Consider the following 19757-nt stretch of genomic DNA (forward strand, 5'->3'; position numbering starts at 1 on the left):
CCATTTTTGTAAACAAGCAATTTTTTTTTTTAAATGTACGAAAATAAAAAACAACAACCCGACCAATCTGATTGAAACTTCGCAGCATACTGAATCGGTAGTGCCGCTGCATGAAAACAAACCGCTTACAGTACTAGTCGCGCCACCTGTCGGCTTTTCTAAGGACTTATTGACCCACCCTCGTATTTCTATGAAAATAAAGGCGATGCTATTATTTATTTTTGAATGCGCTGATAGTTAATTTAATTTAATATGTATGTTAGTAACTATTTATTTGGTGGATATTATATACTAAGGATATTGGTACCTACCTAATATTAGCAGTTAATGGTAATTAATTTATACATGCTATTATTTTGTGTTGTTATTCCTTACAATAGCAAATATATAATATTTATTTGGTGGTTTGTAATAAGTTTAATTGTCAATTATAGAAATATATAGATATAATAATATACAGATATATATAAATAGTTTTTTTTTTTTTTTGGAAAAAGTATTAATATAAAATTGTTAGCAAGTACGAGTAAGTACCATCATAAAATATTGGAGAAATGACCGTGACGGCGGTTAATAATTGAAGTAGTAGATACCTAATAATATATTTTATCAGAAGTTATTAAAAATTATAAAATATAAAAAAATAGTTAATTACTTAAAAACTATTTTATTACTTAATCCGAAAAAAAACCGAAAAAGCGATTACCGCATGTTATTATTACATACGAACTTGGGTAATTACGATCATTAAGTATTTAAATAGTAGAGGTAATTATTAACAATTATCGTGTAAATAAATATAACATTTGAGGCGCGTACTTTTTGACCACTCAGTAATCTGTGGGCCGTGCAGCAATACGCTACGGTTTTAAATCCCGAACGTCCATGTTTTGTCCCGAATATCCATTATTCTGAGAGAGCGCTAAAAATTTCCCGAATATCCTCAGTGAATACTTGTAAATAAAACGCATTTTCTGTGCATTTAATGATTTATACCAGTATATTACTCTTGGAATCTATTCTTAGATAATTTTGCAATCATACAGTATTGAAAGAATGATTGATACATCTACTGATATTAAAATATACGACAATGAAATTTGTTTTTCGTCTCCTGTAACATTGACATTTGGTCTATTCGGGAAACAAATCCTATAGCGACGACATGTTGCATTTGCAACCTAAATGATGTTTAAGTACACTCCTTATATTTATTTTGCAAGAATCCGTCTGAAGCTAATAATTCAAACAATTGCTCTTCTTCCGCATGCGATAAACCTTCTAGCATGGATGTTCTATTAATGCTTGTTGCACCAGGCGTAGCCATAACCCGGTGCAGCGCGTACCCCCACCAAACTCTTCCCGTACCCCAGATGGTATGCGTACCACACTTTGGGAAACACTGCTCTAGACCAAGCGGGTAGCACAGCCGATATTATTTAAGTAATGTTTAAGCATACTAGGTACACATGTCCAGCATGGTCGCTGTTTACTTCCAATCCGCCAGTCGCTGATGACACGCTCAACGGTTACCGCCACTATGCCTCCAATTTAATAAAGACTAGGAGAAACTGTACAAATATATCGCCGTGTATTATGAAATTATGTAAAAATATTTATTTGAAGAAGAAAAAGAGCCTATGGGACTAATTTCCATTCTCCTCCTTCGGCCCCCCCCAATAATAAATCCTGGGTGCGCCACTGGTTTTCTCTCACCTTACCCTTTTAATATTTCTTCTCCCGGTCTCGATTTCTCCTACACATTTACATATGTTTTCTTTCGTACGTTACAGACATAGAGATAGATAAATTAAAACAAATATATAATATAAAACTACTCTCATTAGACATCGTGGCATGTTGTTACTATAGAACAGATTAATAAATAGAATTCAGATAGGCTATAGGTACCCCAATAAACTACATTTTGAAGCAGGATTTTGAATGTGTGAGTGTCCAACGAAAATGAAACATACATTATAGACGTGCAATAGTTTGTGTTTCAACCATCAAATACCTACACCAATATTGGATGAGCCTCAGTGCATAAACCGAGAACAGTAAAGTTGTCAGAACGAAGAACGAACTTAGAATGTTGTATTCTTCGTAAGTTTATCCCATATTCTTTCACACTCGTGATCGGTTGCCTGTTAACGCTTTCGCTGCTGAATAGATAATGAGATTTTAATTGCCCCCTTTAAAATGCACGTTAATTACATCGATCGGCCGCCTGGTCATTTCGCACCGTGTGCGTCTTCCGCGTCCAAAGTATTAATTCACACCCGTTAGATAATTCAGTTCCAAGTAATGCTATGTTCCCTGGTATTACCGTACCACTAGGTAATCACTATTAGCATACGTCTTCTTCCTCTCTCACACAGATTTACGTATATTTTCTCTCACCTTACCCCTTTTAATGTTTCGTCTCCCTGTCTCGCTTTCTCATACACATTTACATATGTTTTCTCTCGTACGTTTCTTACATATAGATATATAGATAAATCAAAACAAATATAATATAATGTAATACTACTCTTATTAGACCTCGTGGCCTGTTGTAGCGGTAAAATGAATTGGAGTATCAATCGATACAATACTATTTAAATAATATAAAATAATCACTCACATTGTTTTTCACGATGTTGACTACAAAAATTATAGTAAAAACGAAAAAACATGAGCGTTGCAACTTCTGCATTTTACGAAAACTAATGAAATGTTTTATGAAAACAAATTTACATTAGGTACTTATATGTTATTATAACGATAAAATTATTTTCTATGTTGGATAATCAAGATCCACCCAATGCTTACAATAAAATATTATCTTCGAATAAATTACCTACTTAGCTGTAAATATGCAATACAATATATCAAAATATATTATAATTATGTCTGATTTATAATCTTTCAGACATTGTTTATTTTACAATAATTGTATTTATTTATCTGAATCAACAAAAACACAACTAATACGATATTACAGAAAATACGTAATAACCTATTTTCACTAGAGATAATATTATATTACAAAGTAATTAAGTATTTATTTATATAAATTTTTATTACATATATTATATTTATGTAATTCCTAAATGATTTATAATTATTATTAGGTGTGTTTAATTTTTAAATTGTTTATTGTTTACCTACAGAATTACCAGATTTATCAATAAGTTTGATTACTTTTTAAACTACCTAAAGTAATATAATTATGTATTAGCAACGTACGCGATGTGATAAGGGTCGCCAAGCTGATGAAATGACATTCAGCAGAAATGTTGGACAAAATGTCATACAGTGTTACCCAGAGGGCACTTAACGACTACTCCCATTGGGTTCTCGAAGTCATCCAGTTTGGCGAATATACGGAGCAGCGAAGAATTATAAGACGACTAAAACGGATTAAGGGGAGGCCTTTATCGGGGGGATCTACCCTGGTGTAAATAATAATATACATAACATATATTATGTTTTAAGTAAAACTTAAAAAAAAAACAGATTGTAATCAAGTTTTTATTGGAATTATTATGGAGTCACTGTTTAAAGTAGAAACCACATAGAGCCCGATGGTCAATTTCGTACTTACAGTATAATTGGTAAGTAACCGAAAACCATCTGGTAACTATAGACTATAGAGTTAAGGAATCCTTAACCATAGACTACTTTTGTTATGAATACGCCCCATTCTGTATTACCATTTACCACTGACAGCTTCTGTCAAAATAAATTTGCGTGTCTATAAAACAGCCCATACACTCAAATTCATTTAACAATTGATCTCAATATGGATATTGATAGTGTTAATTCGTTTGGCATGTACCTACATGCAGAATATGCATGTACACAGTTTGTAGTTATTGTGAACAATGATGTACCTACGCATGGTAGAATTCGCGCAAAATGCCGATAATAAACAATCTCGAAAATAGAGAACAGAGATCTTTTGTTTTCGATTGAAACACAATACTTACGATAATATTATATTGTGAATAATTGTCAACAGTCCTTAACTCATTCATTACTCATTATTAGGTAGGTAGTATATATTATTATTATAATGTTATGAGTAGGTACAATTTCATGACATGTCGACAAAAAAGCCATTGAAAAAGATTAGGTGCCTAGGTAGGATGGTAAATATACGATATTTTAATTACCTATTGCAAATTAAAACTGTTGAACAACAATTACTATTAAATATCCGTGACATGATGACATTAGTTTTAATCATTCTATATAATTATTCTCATCATGGCATATTTGTAATAATTGTAAATGACACCATCTGACATTTCAACGGCAAGTGTTACCGTATCGGGAAAAACACGGCTCAAAAAGTAACTTACATTATTCACTAATTGCGGAGACATTTTTTAATCATTTTTTAATTGTGTATTTATAGTTATTGAATTTATTTTGTATATTTTTTCATATTTTTGTCATCGTTTAACAATTACAAAATAATTTACCTAAATTATGAAAAAGAGACTTTTTTATATATGGTATTATTTTCAATATAAAAACAGAACGAAGCTATTGCAGATCTGGTGGACCATAGACAACTCGATCATAACTATGAAAGGCTTTCTGCATAGTGTTTTGTTGTAAATAAATTTTAGTTATGACAGACGATTGTGCATCGGGCTCATAATGTTAAAAAAATATTTTGAAATTATTGAAATTACAGAAAAAAGGTATCACAATAGGTTGGCTCAATTTGATACAAATAAAACTGATTTCCCGCAAAATATGTTTTTTCAATAATATAGAATGATAGCGATATGATTAATTTTAGTAAAATTTCTGATATGGCATTGACAACTTCGCTTACCCCGCCTACCGAAGGCACCCGACGTAAAATATAAAGCTTCCACTACGAATTTATTGAATCAATACAATATATCTTTCTAAAAACATAAGAAAGGAAATATCTATTTTCACAGTGTCCATAATATTATTACGTAATATTTTATAGTTATATTAATTATTAATAAAATTTAGTTTATTAAGATTTTTGTTTTGAAGCCAAAATATAAGTAGACATTTTTAAAAGATCCTTTATGCAAGTTTGTCTTGCTCATTGAGAAAATAATACAACGACAATAGAAAATTTAATGAATGAAGCTTGGCTAAATATTACTGAAGAATATTGTCCGTAATCCGATAGATACGAGTTCGAGTCCCGCTTGCACCTATATTTTTTCAGATGTTTTCTAATATGTGTGTGTTTCTCAGGTGCTTCCGAATTATGAATATAAGATTATTTTTTAATTTTTAAAAAAGAACAAATAATTGATTCGAATAATAATTATTTTAAAGCTTTTTAAAGACACCTGTTCTTATTTTAATTCGATTAGAATCGATTGATTTATTGAAAACGTCTAGTTAACAATGTAAGTGGCTATTAAAGATACATTTCGTCAAATATTTACTAAAGCTAATGATTAATCGAAATATCATTATGAACTTAGTAGAATTCCAAATAATGTTTATTTACACTTTTTGAATGTTAACAACGCAAATATTAACTGGATCTCCTTATCATATTCCTCGTTTTTTTAAAACAGTGATAGTGACTCTATCCGCTTGTTATTGTTCTTCAGCAATATATGCACTCCGCCGTCCGCATGCAAGAGACTATTGAGAAACTCGTAGTGTCGTCAGTCATTCGATTGGACCTTGTTGGGACATAGATTTTCGTTTGATAAAAATAATAAAACATAAATAAAATACAAGAACTTGCACAATATTAATATAATTTATTAATTTCTCTATTTCAAAATAATACACATGATCATAACACAGCGTAGTATAGAAATAGGCTTGCCATTATTATTTTTTTCCAAACTGGGATAAAATTAATCAAAAAACATTAAATTGCAATTGGAAATAATTCTGAATGTCTAGCTAGAGTCTAGCTAGGTCTAGCTAGATTTCTGAAAATAAGCAATAGGTACCTACGTCAAAAAACGACACATTTTGACAACCTCGTTTTTACACTGTCTGGAAATGACTGATATAACATTGACAAAAAAGATATGAAATATCTATAAAAGGTAACTCTGTATATTACAGTCAGTCAGTTCTTCACCTTTCTTTAAGCACAAAGGTGCATGGTTGCTACACCAGTCTCTGGCAGCTTCGTTGCGGGGCAAGACAGTGTGGCACTAAAATCTTTTTATTCCGACACCTGTATAACGTTATGCAAAATGGTCGTGCATAAATCGCGGCTGCATATGACGAGAGACGGGGTAACTCAAATAATGGTCGTGGTGGATTCGCTGCCAAGCTCTTTAAGCTCGGACTTGTTACCCGACCAACATGTCCATGTGGCAGAGAATAACGGGATGCAAGCCACATCCACTGGGAATATCCAAAAAAGTGCTCCGAAAGAGATTGGTGTTATATTATGTAGCACGTCAATTTTAAAACTTACTGTTATGATTTATCTAATTCTATTTCGACCACTACAACTTTTATGGTACCATCTTTGGAAAGTCGGCGTTCTATATCTGATCAATATTTTCTTTTTAAAATTATCAATGGCTTTGTTGACTCGCCAAGCCTACTCGAAAGGGTGGGTTTCCATTGTCCATCAAGATTTACGCGAAACCAAACTTTGTACCATATCAGTCGTAGCGATTCTAATTATTATGCACAAAACTCTTTTATTCGGCGCTCTTGTTTAAATTATAGGTAATATGTATTTCTCCACCGTTGATCCTTTTAATAATCCACCTGATTCATTTAAACGCGCTATATCCAAAATTTTGTATAAATAGATATATTATATACTTATATATATTATATATTTGTTTTATGTTACTTTTTTTGTATAATCTCCTATATATTATTATCCTACAGCTTTCCCGGGTTTTGGCGAGCGATTGTATGCCTTATTTGTCATGTCCGATGGGTTCAAAAAAATAATCCGTTCTCGAATCGTTTAAAATCATAATTTCACAGTTGACACCCGCTGGATTAATTTCCAGTCGATTTCGGTGATTTTTGTATACTTCCCAATTTTCGAACGACATGCGACTTTATTGACCGGGCAATCGATTGGGAAAAAATTCACTTACTTGCAACACTGGTTTAATATCATCCCCAATTTTAAATTAAAATGCGTTTTTGACAAACTATTCTTAATCGAATCGACAGATACACATATTTTATTTTATTTCTTAATGTTCCCGAGAGATTTCATTCGCATATTTTTTCATAAGCTCGTCTCAAAAATTATACCCCTATAACCTAAAAATATCCGTATCGACCGATTATTGTAATTTTGATCATTATTTACGTTAATTACTTAATAATCATTATATTTTTAACGTCTCTATAAACGAGTATGACAAACAATCGTCATTTTTAACACTGTTCTTTAAATCAAAAGGAAATGATATTTCATATTATTAGGTAGGATGTAGGAAGATGTCATAATAATAATAATCTATATACACTTTAACATTCTTGACTTCTCACAATTCCACTGACACTTTGTTAACTAACGTCACTTAAAAAAATGTATCCTGTTATAATAACTGAACACATTAAAATCGAATAAACAATAACATTTATACGAATTTCTATTAAAACTGTTCATTTTATTATCCGGCTATCCGCTCGCATTTTGACGATCAACCACAGACCAATATCTCAAAATTAGTTAATGTTCCTTTCTGTTTTTTTTTTTTTAATTTTTTGCATGGCTATTATATTATTATTTTTGAACCAATGAAACTTATATAAATTTAATTAGCTCATATAACCCAAAAATATTTAAAAGGTTTTCAACAATAATTGGTGTTATAATATACATAATATTTAAATCATCATCAACCAGGCTCAACCCACTGCTGGATGAAGGGTTCCGCAACCAGATTCTACTACTAGCGGTTAAACAAATTTGTGATATTATGCCTATTTCTATCATCGTTATCAACATCGAACTGAACCAATCCACAGCTGGATAAAGGCCTCCCTAGCCTGATTCTATTCCTTTTTGTCATTTGAATTGCTGTATTTATCAAAATCGGTGATATTATATTTATCCTCATATTCATATCGTCATCAGCATCATCGACCTGAACCAATCCACTGCTGGATAAAGGCCTCCCAAGCCTGATTCTACTCCTTTCTGTCATTTGAATTGCTGTAGTTATCAAAATTGGTGATATTATATTTATCTATATATTCATATCGTTATCATCATCATCATCACTAGGATCAATCCACTGCTGGATGAAGGGTTCCGCAACCTGATTCTACTACTAGCGGTTAAACGAATTTGTGATACTATACCTATTTCTATCATCCTTATCAACATCGACGCTAACAAATCCATTGCTGGATAAAGGCCTCCCTAGCCTGATTCTATTCCTTTCTGTCATTTGAATTCCTGTATTTACCAAAATCGGTGATATTATATTTAGCCTCATATTCATATCGTCATCATCATCATCGACCTGAACCAATCCACTGCTGGATAAAGGCCTCCCTACCCATATTCTGCTCCTTTCTGTCATTTGAATTGCTGTATTTATCAAAATTGGTGATATTATATTTATCTACATACTCATATCGTTATCATCATCATCATCAACTAGGATCAATCCACTGCTGGATGAAAGATTCCGCAACCTCATTCTACTACTATCAGCGAAATGTCAAACTGTCTGACGTGAATAAAAAACCCATCCCGAAGAGAAAACTATTGCGCCATCTATGCATACTTCACAATTATTATATTAAAATCCAACACCGCCAAGCCGTCTGCAAGACCTAGTGAGACAGACTGGCGAGAGCCAGCTGGCTCAGCTAGTATAATTTAATTATTCATTATTCTTCCTCATTTTTCTCATGTAATTCTTTATATTCATGTTATTCTTACTCTCTATCTTGTTAGGCTTAAATATATTATAATGTATACATGGAAACTTTGCTGGTTGCAATAACGTTTCATTATTATATTTTAAATTTTTGTAATCAATATGTAACTGTTTGTTTCCTTAATAAATAAAATAAAATAAAAATATGTTATAGTTATACAATAGTGTTAGTATATTATAATATATAAGATTGCTTATTAAAAAAATGTGAGTATATAATATGTTGCAAACCATACATGAAAAGCCTATTGCTCTAATAGTAACCGCAAACAATTGTTGAGGAATCGATTGGTATTTCTTTTATAAAACGAAGTTCTACTGAAGAAAATATAATAATTTTGCAATTCGTAATTGCATATTATTTTAAAAGCAGCAATCAATTTAAATGCAGATTTCGATAAAAAATAATATTTACAGGATCCACAATTAACCTCAAATTCAAATGTTAATGTTCTATTTTGTAGATAATATAAAATATTGAATGAATTGAAAAATGTCTTGTATTCACATTATCCAAATCAGGCCACCCTAATTGAGGGTGTTTCTGACGCCCCCTTCCGCTTTCTTAAAATCTCCGACTGGCTTATTTTAAAAAAAAAAACTCTCTTATCCACCAAAACTGGAGGGTGACTTGGTGAAATAGTGTATTGTTACAAAAATAGAGAGCAGCTAAAATGAACAACAAAAAGACTGGGTTGTAATAAATCTTTTTGGGTTTCTAAAAAAACATCTCATGGGTAAATTTACATAAGTAATAAATGTAAATCAAACATTTCCATGCCTTTTCTTCTTGGGGCAACGATCAGTAGTAAGTTCATTCAACAAAAAAACTCAGTTATGTATTTTAAAACATTAAACAATCAGTGTGAACAACGGCATGCCGTAACTGGTTTCTTTACAGAATACTTTTCTCGAATAATCTTTTGACAATTTTCCTGGACGAGATTGTAGTGATACTCTGATAATTCGTCTGTCTTCTTCCTAAGTTCCACGCAACACCATGCAGGAATTGGACCAGTTGTCAGAAGAGCGAGATTCTAGAACGAAAAAAAAAACATGGAAAAACCATATATTATCGATTTTTAAAAATTACTACTCAATTACGTTCTACAATAATTGTAGTTTTTTCCTGTTATTCTCATTTTATCTTGTCTCTACTCTCATGCCGTGATAAATTGACAATAATTGAAGTGATGAGGATTGAACGACTACAAGTATGTTAACCAAGTTGAATAACCCGACTTTAAGTTAAATGTGTATGCGATTATACATTCCACATAACTATATTTAAAATTCTGTAAATGAGATATTATTCTGAAATGATCCATTATTACTATTTCAAGAACAAAACTTGATATTTATTTATGTTTATTAATTTTTGTTATTGGTTATTGAATGATGTCAGGCCAGAATAAAACATTCAAATTCTACTTAAAAAATACTATGGAAATAAAATGCATACATATCAGTGGCGATTATGAATGGTTTAATGGCATAATTTGAAATATTTTAGAGATAAATGCATATATTACATAATTGCCTTATAAACAAATCATTTTTTTTGCTATTTTGCAACAAACAAACAATAATATAGAATACTGAAATGTCATTTTGATTTCCATAGTAACGCACGTATATATTAATAATTTAGTTGCTAGGACCACCCCCTTAGCAACCAATAATAGTGGATTGGATTACGGATTTCTTCCTAAATAACTTTAAATACAAAACAGAATTAACCGAAAATGAATACGATTCTACTTAAAGGTGGATAACAGTATTAAAAGAATGCATTGGCATCGCGTTCTGATATATTCTAAAAGTTTCAAATGTCTAGCTAGCCGGGAAGTTAGTTAAAAATCTATTGCAAGATTTGTACTGGATAAACAACCACCGGACAAACAAGAATACGAGCTAAGAAAAACGTGGTAAAATACATTTGACTGATAAAATTTAGTGTGCATTATTTATGTCGGATCTTAACAACCTACATCCACCCTTAGCCACTGATACTTATATATGTGGTGATTTGGGCTATCAAAAAGGTATCGAAACGAAACCGATATGAGGCATCGATTTTTCTTTTGATATGGTGAATGTAGCGGTGATGTCATTACTGTTCTTAACAAATTATCACACATAGGGCTGGACCGTCTAGTCCTAGTCTAAAGAGTATGGATACATTTTGGTCGATACTTCCAGTGATGTCCCTAGACAAAATGCCGCTCCTGAGCAGTGTCAAAATGTCACCACGTTTTTTTTATACAGTACTTTTTACCATCCTTTTGTGACTCCAATATCTAAGAAATGTGTTCTATGGATACATGACTAACAAGATATATACCACTAAATCTAATTTAAATGCCATCTGTGCTTCAATAGACAATATTGCGAGTCTACGGTTTCAGATAGGTACAGTAAAAAATACACCTGACAACTTCCAAAACTCGCGAGTGACTGACAAACATATTTGGATAAATTTTAAATTAGGTATGCACATGTCATTGCTGTTCACCGTGAACATGATGTCCGAGGACAACGGAAGTAAACTAGACATCGCGAACCCGACAAAAAAGTCCTGGTAAAACTTTTATAGTACCTACCTGATATATAAATTTTGATTCCAACCAGTGAGCTAAATTTTTTAATGGAAAGATATTTCCGTTATTACTAAGATTAGGTAGGTAACTATTTCTATATACACCTAATGATTCTCCTCGATTTGCCGCCCTTTGAGTAACTGCCGCCCCCAAGCGATGCTCAATTTGCCTCCCCCAACGGGACGTCACTGGATACTTCTATACTTTCATTCGATGGCGACACTGATTTTGCATCAGACATTAATCTCTCACATAGCACAGTCATACGGCACAATATTGTTCGTGTGTTTGTACCTCTTTTATCTGAGGTTTTTTCAAAATTATGTGTTTGTAAGAGTATATTTATAATTTTTAAACGTTGAATAATCATTTAGTACCGAGTTTTAACCATTCTACAAGCCAGTAAATTCAGTATATTACTGTTTTACGTATGGTTACAATAATCTGGTCGATATGAGGTTTTTGAATAATGGTATTTATATAGGTTTAGATTTCGATTACCTTACGCCGTAGAAGTACACACATATGGCGTAGACGTAATGTGGTTTTCTATTCAACCATGTAATTTAATTTTTTATGTGAGAAATAATAAAAGATAACTCAATATTGAAACAGGTAAAATTTTAAATAGGTTGTTAGTTACTAATACACATTAATTATAAAATGTAATATACTGTCTTAATAGTGTTTGGTGGTCCCGTTGTAGAAGGACGAGACCGCTGTAGTAGGATGAGCCGGTATTGAGATGAAAGGTTGAGATTTGGTGGTGGCTCCAATGGATGGAGGAGCGAGTTTTATTTGCAGCGTAAACAGTCTGTACAAGAATATGTTACATGATGGTTATGTTACAATACGTCTAATGATACAGTTCCGAGATCCGAGGCTCGGTAGAATTAGATGCTGTGCAGAGCGATACAGAGACTGAGATACTAACAGACTGGAAAGTTATAATCGAGTGATCTGCCCAATCAATTATGATCCACTATTTATTGACAGACACACTATTACATCATATTATGTTGAAATGACTATTCAATAAATTGCGGTCAGCTCTTTCATTGAGTGTGCGATAATTGGATATTTCGCTGACTATCGCTATATCTTTAACGGTAAATACGTATATATCTAGCTCGTTGTCTCATGTAGTAATTATTTTAGATAACATTTTGTCAATTTTTTTTTCGATAATGTCCGATCCTAATAGGATCATATGGGCCTCCACAGAGTAGAGTTTTGTATTAACAGATTTTGTTTTTTTACGAGAAATGGATATCAGCCACTTGCTCAACCTATTAGCTCCATACTCTGACTCACACACAAATTTTAAAATAATATGTGTACTTGCCAGACCCAGGATTCGAACCTGAGACCCACGGCATGATAGTCCAACGCTTAAGCCGCGCGGCCACCGTGGGTGTACATTTTGTCAATGATGTAGATATATTATGATACTATGGGAACGAAACGGGTGTTGTATTAAATATATTTAAATGTGTGATGAAAACCAAACCTAGTGATTCTAGGAGAACCTTCATGGTAATAATTAGACCGTTGACCATCTAAAGACGGCAAAATATTTGCATGGGAATAGACTCAACTTCTAGGGTAGAAGAATAGTAAGTTTGCAGTATCTCATTCCTGTAACTAACATCAAGTACATACTTAGTCAAAATGAGAGTACCTATAGAGATAACGTGTCCGGTAAATTTTAATTGTTAAACAGTTTTTACCACGTTTTTATTAGCTCGTATTATTGTTTGTCCAATACAAATCTTGTTTACCTAACTTCCCGACTAGCTAGACATTTGAAACTTTTATAATATATCAGAACACGATGACAATGCATTCTTTTAATAATTATAGCCATCTATAAGCAGAATTGAATTCATTTTCAGTTAATTCTGTTTTGTATGGAAGTTATTTCGGAAAAAAAATCGTATAAAGTAAAACACTATTATTGGTTGCTAAGGGGGTCCTAGCAACTAAATTATTAATATATACGTGCGTTACTATGGAAATCAATATGAAATGTCAAAATGACATTTCAGTATTCTATATTTATTCAGTATTTCTATCAAGTACAAAAAAAGTATTTATTACTACATAGAATTGTCAAGTGTATATGATTCAACAGAAAATTTAAAAACGTGGTATATAAAAAGTTATTTTTATCTTGTAATTATTTTAATTAACGACGAAGAACGAGTCAACTGGTCTCAATATTATTCAGCGATCTGTTATTTGAATTTTATATTCTCGGCCATAATGTTAGCGTAATACGTACAATCTACGTACATTTTTCATGTAACCTCGAGATAATGTATTGGAGTATCTGATGAACAATGAAATTGATATCATGGAATATTTCTTTGCATGCTCTATATGCAACTTCAATGAGATCCTACAAGCTGAATAAAATAGTGTCGTATTTGGTAATCCCCCACGCCCTCACCCACGATGGCCGCGTGGCTTAAGCGCTGGTATATAGTGCCGAGGGTCCCAGGTTCGAATCCTGGGTCTGGCGAGTACACATATTGTTTTTCAATTTGTGTATGAGTCAGAGAATGGACCTAATATGTTGAGCAAGTGGCTGACATCCATTTCTCGTAAAAATAAATTCTGTTAATACAAACCTCCACTCTGTGGAGGCCCATATGATCCTATTAGGATCGGACATGGTCAGATTTGGTAAGGTATGCAAAGAACTGTAATCATTGACGACCCAACAGGGAGGAGAAAAAATTTAACCAAGTGGTAAATAATTGATATAAGATTATTCATGCTATTTTACCTCTAAAACAGGTCCCGGTGGATGGACATCAAATAACTCTTGCCCAATATTCGATATACCAGCTGTCACCAATATGGCATGTGCTCGATCCGCGATGTCTTTTGATTTGTACATTTTAAAAATTATTTCTTTTAACGTGCATGGCAAAAGTTTTCCGTATATTTTCCAGATGGCGTCTAAATTGTAAGTTAGTCCTCTGTCAAAACAGTTTCCAGTTGGTATCTAAAAAGTTAAATGCACATTAGCGATCAATATTTCAATAATATTCTTAAACATAACGAAAGGTCTAATAACAAATACATGGATATTAATGAAACTTTGCGATGCACTGACATTTTGAGAGAATTAAATGATTTGGTTCCGTTATCTGGGCAACCCTTTGCACGCGAGGATAGTTTGGCGATTGATAACTGAATGTTCTGGTAAGTAGTCTATATTATAATATTATTCTTAATTATAGTGGAACAATCTTTGAACATGCGCAGATGCGATTTCTTCAAGTGCGCACGAATAAACGGCGAAATGAATTATTGTTAGACATACTACTTCCAACCACTTTTACATGAAGACTATTGACTCGCTTTCTCTCGCTTGGCATCGCTCCAATTATTATCTGACAACAAGAAATCGGCAATACCTAACAGGAAGTCGCTGAAGTCGCGTGTATAAGACTTCTAGTGACGACAATGCGTGCTAGAGGCGTGTTTAAATAATGTATCGACTCTCCTTTTAGATACTACTCGTTTTCTTCTTCGCAATAATTCAAAAGTTTACTATTATAATTCTAACATCACTCCTGATCATTTTAGACATATTTTTATTATAAGAAGCTTCAAATTGATGACAGATCAGTACAACACGGGAGCGTAAAATTAAATGATTAATTTGGGGGCGTACCTCGTTTGAAAACGGAAATTCAATTAGCTGCATTTGAGGGGATTGTTAGCTCACACTTTGAACACGTGGACAAAAAGTTCTTGTTCGACAGTATGTCAGATTATCTGTCTAAATTATCAAACTTACGATTATGCGGTACTTATATTAAATACTTGCTATTTTAAATTGCGACATAATATTCTGTATATTATTTTTACGAGCATTTCATTCATCGTTATCAATATGGCTAGTTATCGAGATGGCGTCACCGTTATCCTGAACCCAATTCTTATATTACAAAAATACTTCATCTGGTGAAATATGAGACATTCTCACCTTAAGACAACTGATTAACGTGATTTAAAATACGAACGTGCTACGTATTCTTTCAAATATGTTTTTTTCTAGTGGGTATATATCTGAGATGTTTTCAAGTTATGTAGGTCTAAGCTGGAATCATTCTACAGTGCCACCATGGGTACGGCAAAAACGATTCTCAGTTGTATCGGTATTATTTGAATAATACGATAGAATTGTTCCAATATACCTATAGGGCAAGGCCGTCTTTAGCCAAGCCATGGCACTAGGTTGTGACTTCCGATAGTAGTGCTAGTCACTGCTAAACTTCGAATACAATGCGGTAAGATATTCGCAGTAAATGAAGATTTTCGATGTATATTTCGTTAATATTAATTAACGTTTTATCATATTTTTGCAATAAGAAATATTAAAAATAACAAAAATTTCATTCTGCAGCCTGAATAATATAGTGGGCTTTGCCATAAGCATTGTTATATGGGATATTACTCAATTTGATAAATTATTTTGAGTGTATGTAATATTTAAACAATATAATATTTATAGAAAAATTAAATAAATAAATTGTAAAAACAGATAGTTTTAATAAACTGAGGTAAAATTTTGAGCATCATTTCTTCGAACTCCCCATTAAAATATTTTCATTTTGGTTTCTTTTTTCAGTGAATAATGATGATCATCGGAGGCTCACTTCAACAGTTGGAAAGTTGGAGCAGCCAGCTTGTATCAACGCAGCCTTGGACATCATTGGAATCAGATTTTTAACAACACCTGCAAGACCTTGTAGTGTTTGTGCTGCCATCTTTGAATCTTTGTTGTAACCACATGCCACAGAAGCATTGACGGTCTGAAACATTTTAAAAATTTGCATTATTTTTTAAGTATCGGATTATTACATTTTGAGTTGTTGACTCCATATTGAGTGAAATAAACATAATATGCATAAGAAATATGTCGACGTTACGTCACATCTCAATGAGATCATGAGCTGATGAGGCATGCATATATCTGAATATAATAATTTAATTAGCTAAAAACGTCGCATTCTGCATTATGCAATCAAATTCATTTTTTTTAATTCAATTGTTCGATGATTATTAAAATGTTTTTTAATAGCATACACATAATAAATGGCTGGCAAATAGATGAAATAATCGAAATAATATTTATTAGGTACTTATTAACATAGCTCGACAAAGGAGCAATCGTTGGACAAATCTAGTCATCCAGTGGTACCCAAGAGGTAAAAAACATCCGCAAGGTAGACCTAGAGGCCGCTGCATCGATTAAATTAAATGATAAAGTTCTGCAGAAGTACGTGGCAACACAACACACATGACTGAGAGGAGTAGGATCAGCTTGGAGAGGCCTTCATCCAGCAGTGGATAGATTCAGGTTGATGATGATGACTTATTAACTCAAATAATTTAATGGTTACTTCATCAGTAGTTAATTGAATAAATGGACGCATCGTGGGTACTGAATAGTGGATACAGTATTATACCAGACCAATGGCGAAGAGAATACAATTAATTTCAGATGGTGTTGTTAAGTTTTTAAAATTCAATTATACCCTGCCTAAATCAAAGCATAATATATACAAAAATATTCTCCTATCTATAAAATATGTACGATTTAATGGCATAATTGATTTTAGATATTTTCTAGAATATTTTTTATCTATTATGGTTTGGTTTAGGCATTCTTTGTTCAATGAAAACAAATCGGTGTTTGGACATAACCTGGCAATTGATTTTTTTTTAATTTTATGTTAGGGGTAAAAATTGGATCACTAAAGTATTTTTATTTTGTAATAACTTGATATCTGTATTTCAATTGAAAATGCTATGTTAATTTGATTATTATATGAACAACACAGCGATTAGTTTGGTCAAAATATGACCAAACACCATATCATATTTTGATCACTGATAAGAGACATTATTTTCCAAATTAGTCGATTAATTGAAAATATAAATATTGTCTTACTCTTCTTAATAGTACCTAATAAATAATTAAATAATTGAACCGAGATTTATGAGGGAAAGTCAATGTATAAAATTGCTCCTCTGTAAATTCAACATTTGCCTAAACAAAACCCGAAATATATGAGTGACAAAGTGTGCAATACTTATGTCGGATCTCCACAGCCTACCTCCACCCTTCTCAAATTACAGTGTGTTTGTAATTTGTATATTTATCGTATGATAACAGTTTTTTTTAAATTAATTTATGTACTACACTTTTTTCACTACGTTGCATTTAATTGCATGTTTCGTAATTCTGTCAACACTCAACAGTAACACAACACTTCACCTTAAAAAAGTCTTACAGTATAAATCGATTTCGACTCATTAATGTACTCCATATAGAATATTATCAATTTTAGGGATGTGTTCTTTGTTTTTTTTAAATTATTTTTCTTGTGAAAGTGTATTTTTATATTACATACTTTCAAAAATTCCATTTTTTTTAAATTTAGGCGTTCTGTTTTTCAAGTAATTAATTACCTTTGCATAAAGACAGAAGTTAGCGTTTTCCAAAGGAGCAGTGAGAATGGAAGCCATTCTGAAGGTATGAAGAAAGGCAATTGTCCTGAAGCTGCGAGAATCACTCTTCGTCATCATGTCTAGTATCCCCCTCAACTGCTTGGCGAGGATGCTTGGGGGAGGAAGTGTTTGTGATACCCAAACTTTGTTCAATAATTTCCTGAAAAACATATGAAAATGACCTTTTAAAAATGAATCCTCAAACTTGTAGTAGTGACGCATTTAATAAAGCACTACTGAAGTAACACAGTCGCTGACTTGTTCTATTATAAACTAAATCTTTAATTACTTTTGAAAAGTTTTTACTTATAAACCATAAATAAATAGATTTAAATTTTTGTAGCAATCATACCACTCAGTATTGTTGTCAAAACAAAATTATAGAGCGATAATATTCTCAGATCAGTAGGGTCTGTTATAATTAGTAATTGCGACCAATATCTCTTGTAATATATGTACTGCATTTGTATAAATTGGAAGGACAATGCAAAAATCCTCACTCAACTCATCGAGTTCTTCACTCGACATAGTTAACCATCTCTCCATTCGATTTAAGCCTCCCAGTTCATTAATATAACTAATCTCTTGGTCACATCGATCTCACTAGTACATCATTACCCGCGATTTTAATCTCGCGCTGTCATCTTTATTAAAGTGTATTAATTTATTGTATTTTTGTATCGATCAATAAACCCTTCTTTAAACATCCACGCAACAACGACCATCTATCTACTCCACCTCATCATCTACTGCCAAACATCGGACAATTACGTATCTATGTAAATATAGAAAATAGTTAGTTAATTATTTTTGGTAGATTTAATATTAACTATTGTACATAATATATGCGTCGCCTAGAGTTATAATTCACACTCTCTAAAAACCAGGTTTTGAATAAATCGCAAAGATTTGTATCAACCTCGACTGGCTTGTAAGTAAATTTGTGCTTACGATTGTATTTCTTTCAAAACGTCTGGGTTAGACAAATTTCCGATTATCTTAAAGTTTGGGCATACATTGACACCTGTGTGGACCTAGAAACGAAAAAAAACATAGTATTACATTATTATTACATTAGACGAAGTAACGGAACTATTTTGTCTTCTAAACTAAACTCGCCTCGTCTGCCGCACAACCATTAATCAAACCTTCCAAGAACGGCGATCCGGTGTTGCATATTGCATAGCGACAGTCGTTTCGAATCGTATAGACATTAGAATGCGGCGATCGGCGAGCCGGTATATAAATTTAATGATCAATTCGTAGGTGTTCGGGACTCAGAGTCCGAGAAGCATGCAACTTGTCGATTGCAACAGCACATGTTTTTTTTTCTTCAAATAAACAGTCGTATTCGACCAATCTGCAGGGTTCCATTTGGCAAAGTGTATTTTGTGAATAACGATGACGTCACATCGACGTATTCGATACGTTGCAGGCGAGACGAGTTTTGATGTGAGAGCCGGTTCACATAAACCCCTCTCAAACAACCCTTCCCGCATAACACCTGGTCTTCATCAGGCGTATCACGAAACCCTACGCTTGATGTGAATCATCACCAGATGTTTATGCCTGGGAATGTCTCAGAAGCAGAACTGAGGTCGCCACGCACTTAACAAATTCAAACCCATAGAGCTTATCAACGATTTTTCAATCCAGTAAAATAACACAATTAATTATAATTATTGTAAAAACGTCGTTAATACGATACGTCCAATACAAATCTTGGACA

At 32.7% G+C, this 19757-nt stretch overlaps 1 protein-coding gene across 1 annotated transcript; it reads right to left on the reverse strand.

Annotated features, from left to right (window-relative positions):
* Positions 1–9047: 9047 nt before the first annotated feature.
* LOC147077746 (uncharacterized) lies at positions 9048–19018 on the reverse strand. The gene is made up of 5 exons (XM_085960741.1): positions 18980–19018; positions 17990–18188; positions 16171–16326; positions 14286–14507; positions 9048–9931 (listed from the first exon to the last, which is right to left on the reverse strand). The coding sequence occupies exons 2-5, from the start codon at positions 18104–18106 to the stop codon at positions 9755–9757; spliced, it is 672 nt and encodes a 223-aa protein (XP_085816867.1). The 5' UTR covers positions 18107–18188; positions 18980–19018; the 3' UTR covers positions 9048–9754.
* Between the last annotated feature and the right edge of the window lie 739 nt (positions 19019–19757).

This window comes from Rhyacophila brunnea, unplaced genomic scaffold (assembly GCF_057557595.1).
Source record: "Rhyacophila brunnea isolate RB1 unplaced genomic scaffold, BYU_Rbru_1.0 scaffold_12, whole genome shotgun sequence".
NCBI classification, from domain to species: domain Eukaryota; kingdom Metazoa; phylum Arthropoda; class Insecta; order Trichoptera; family Rhyacophilidae; genus Rhyacophila; species Rhyacophila brunnea.

Bases quoted from the DNA above. Each gene is read 5' to 3' on its own strand.
- LOC147077746 (XM_085960741.1), bottom strand. From the start codon at position 18,106: ATGATGACGAAGAGTGATTCTCGCAGCTTCAGGACAATTGCCTTTCTT. The intron at 16,327-17,989 runs GTAATTAATTAC...AAAATGTTTCAG, and splicing joins ACTTCTGTCTTTATGCAAAG to ACCGTCAATGCTTCTGTGGC. The intron at 14,508-16,170 runs GTGAGCCTCCGA...TTAACTTTTTAG, and splicing joins CCAACTTTCCAACTGTTGAA to ATACCAACTGGAAACTGTTT.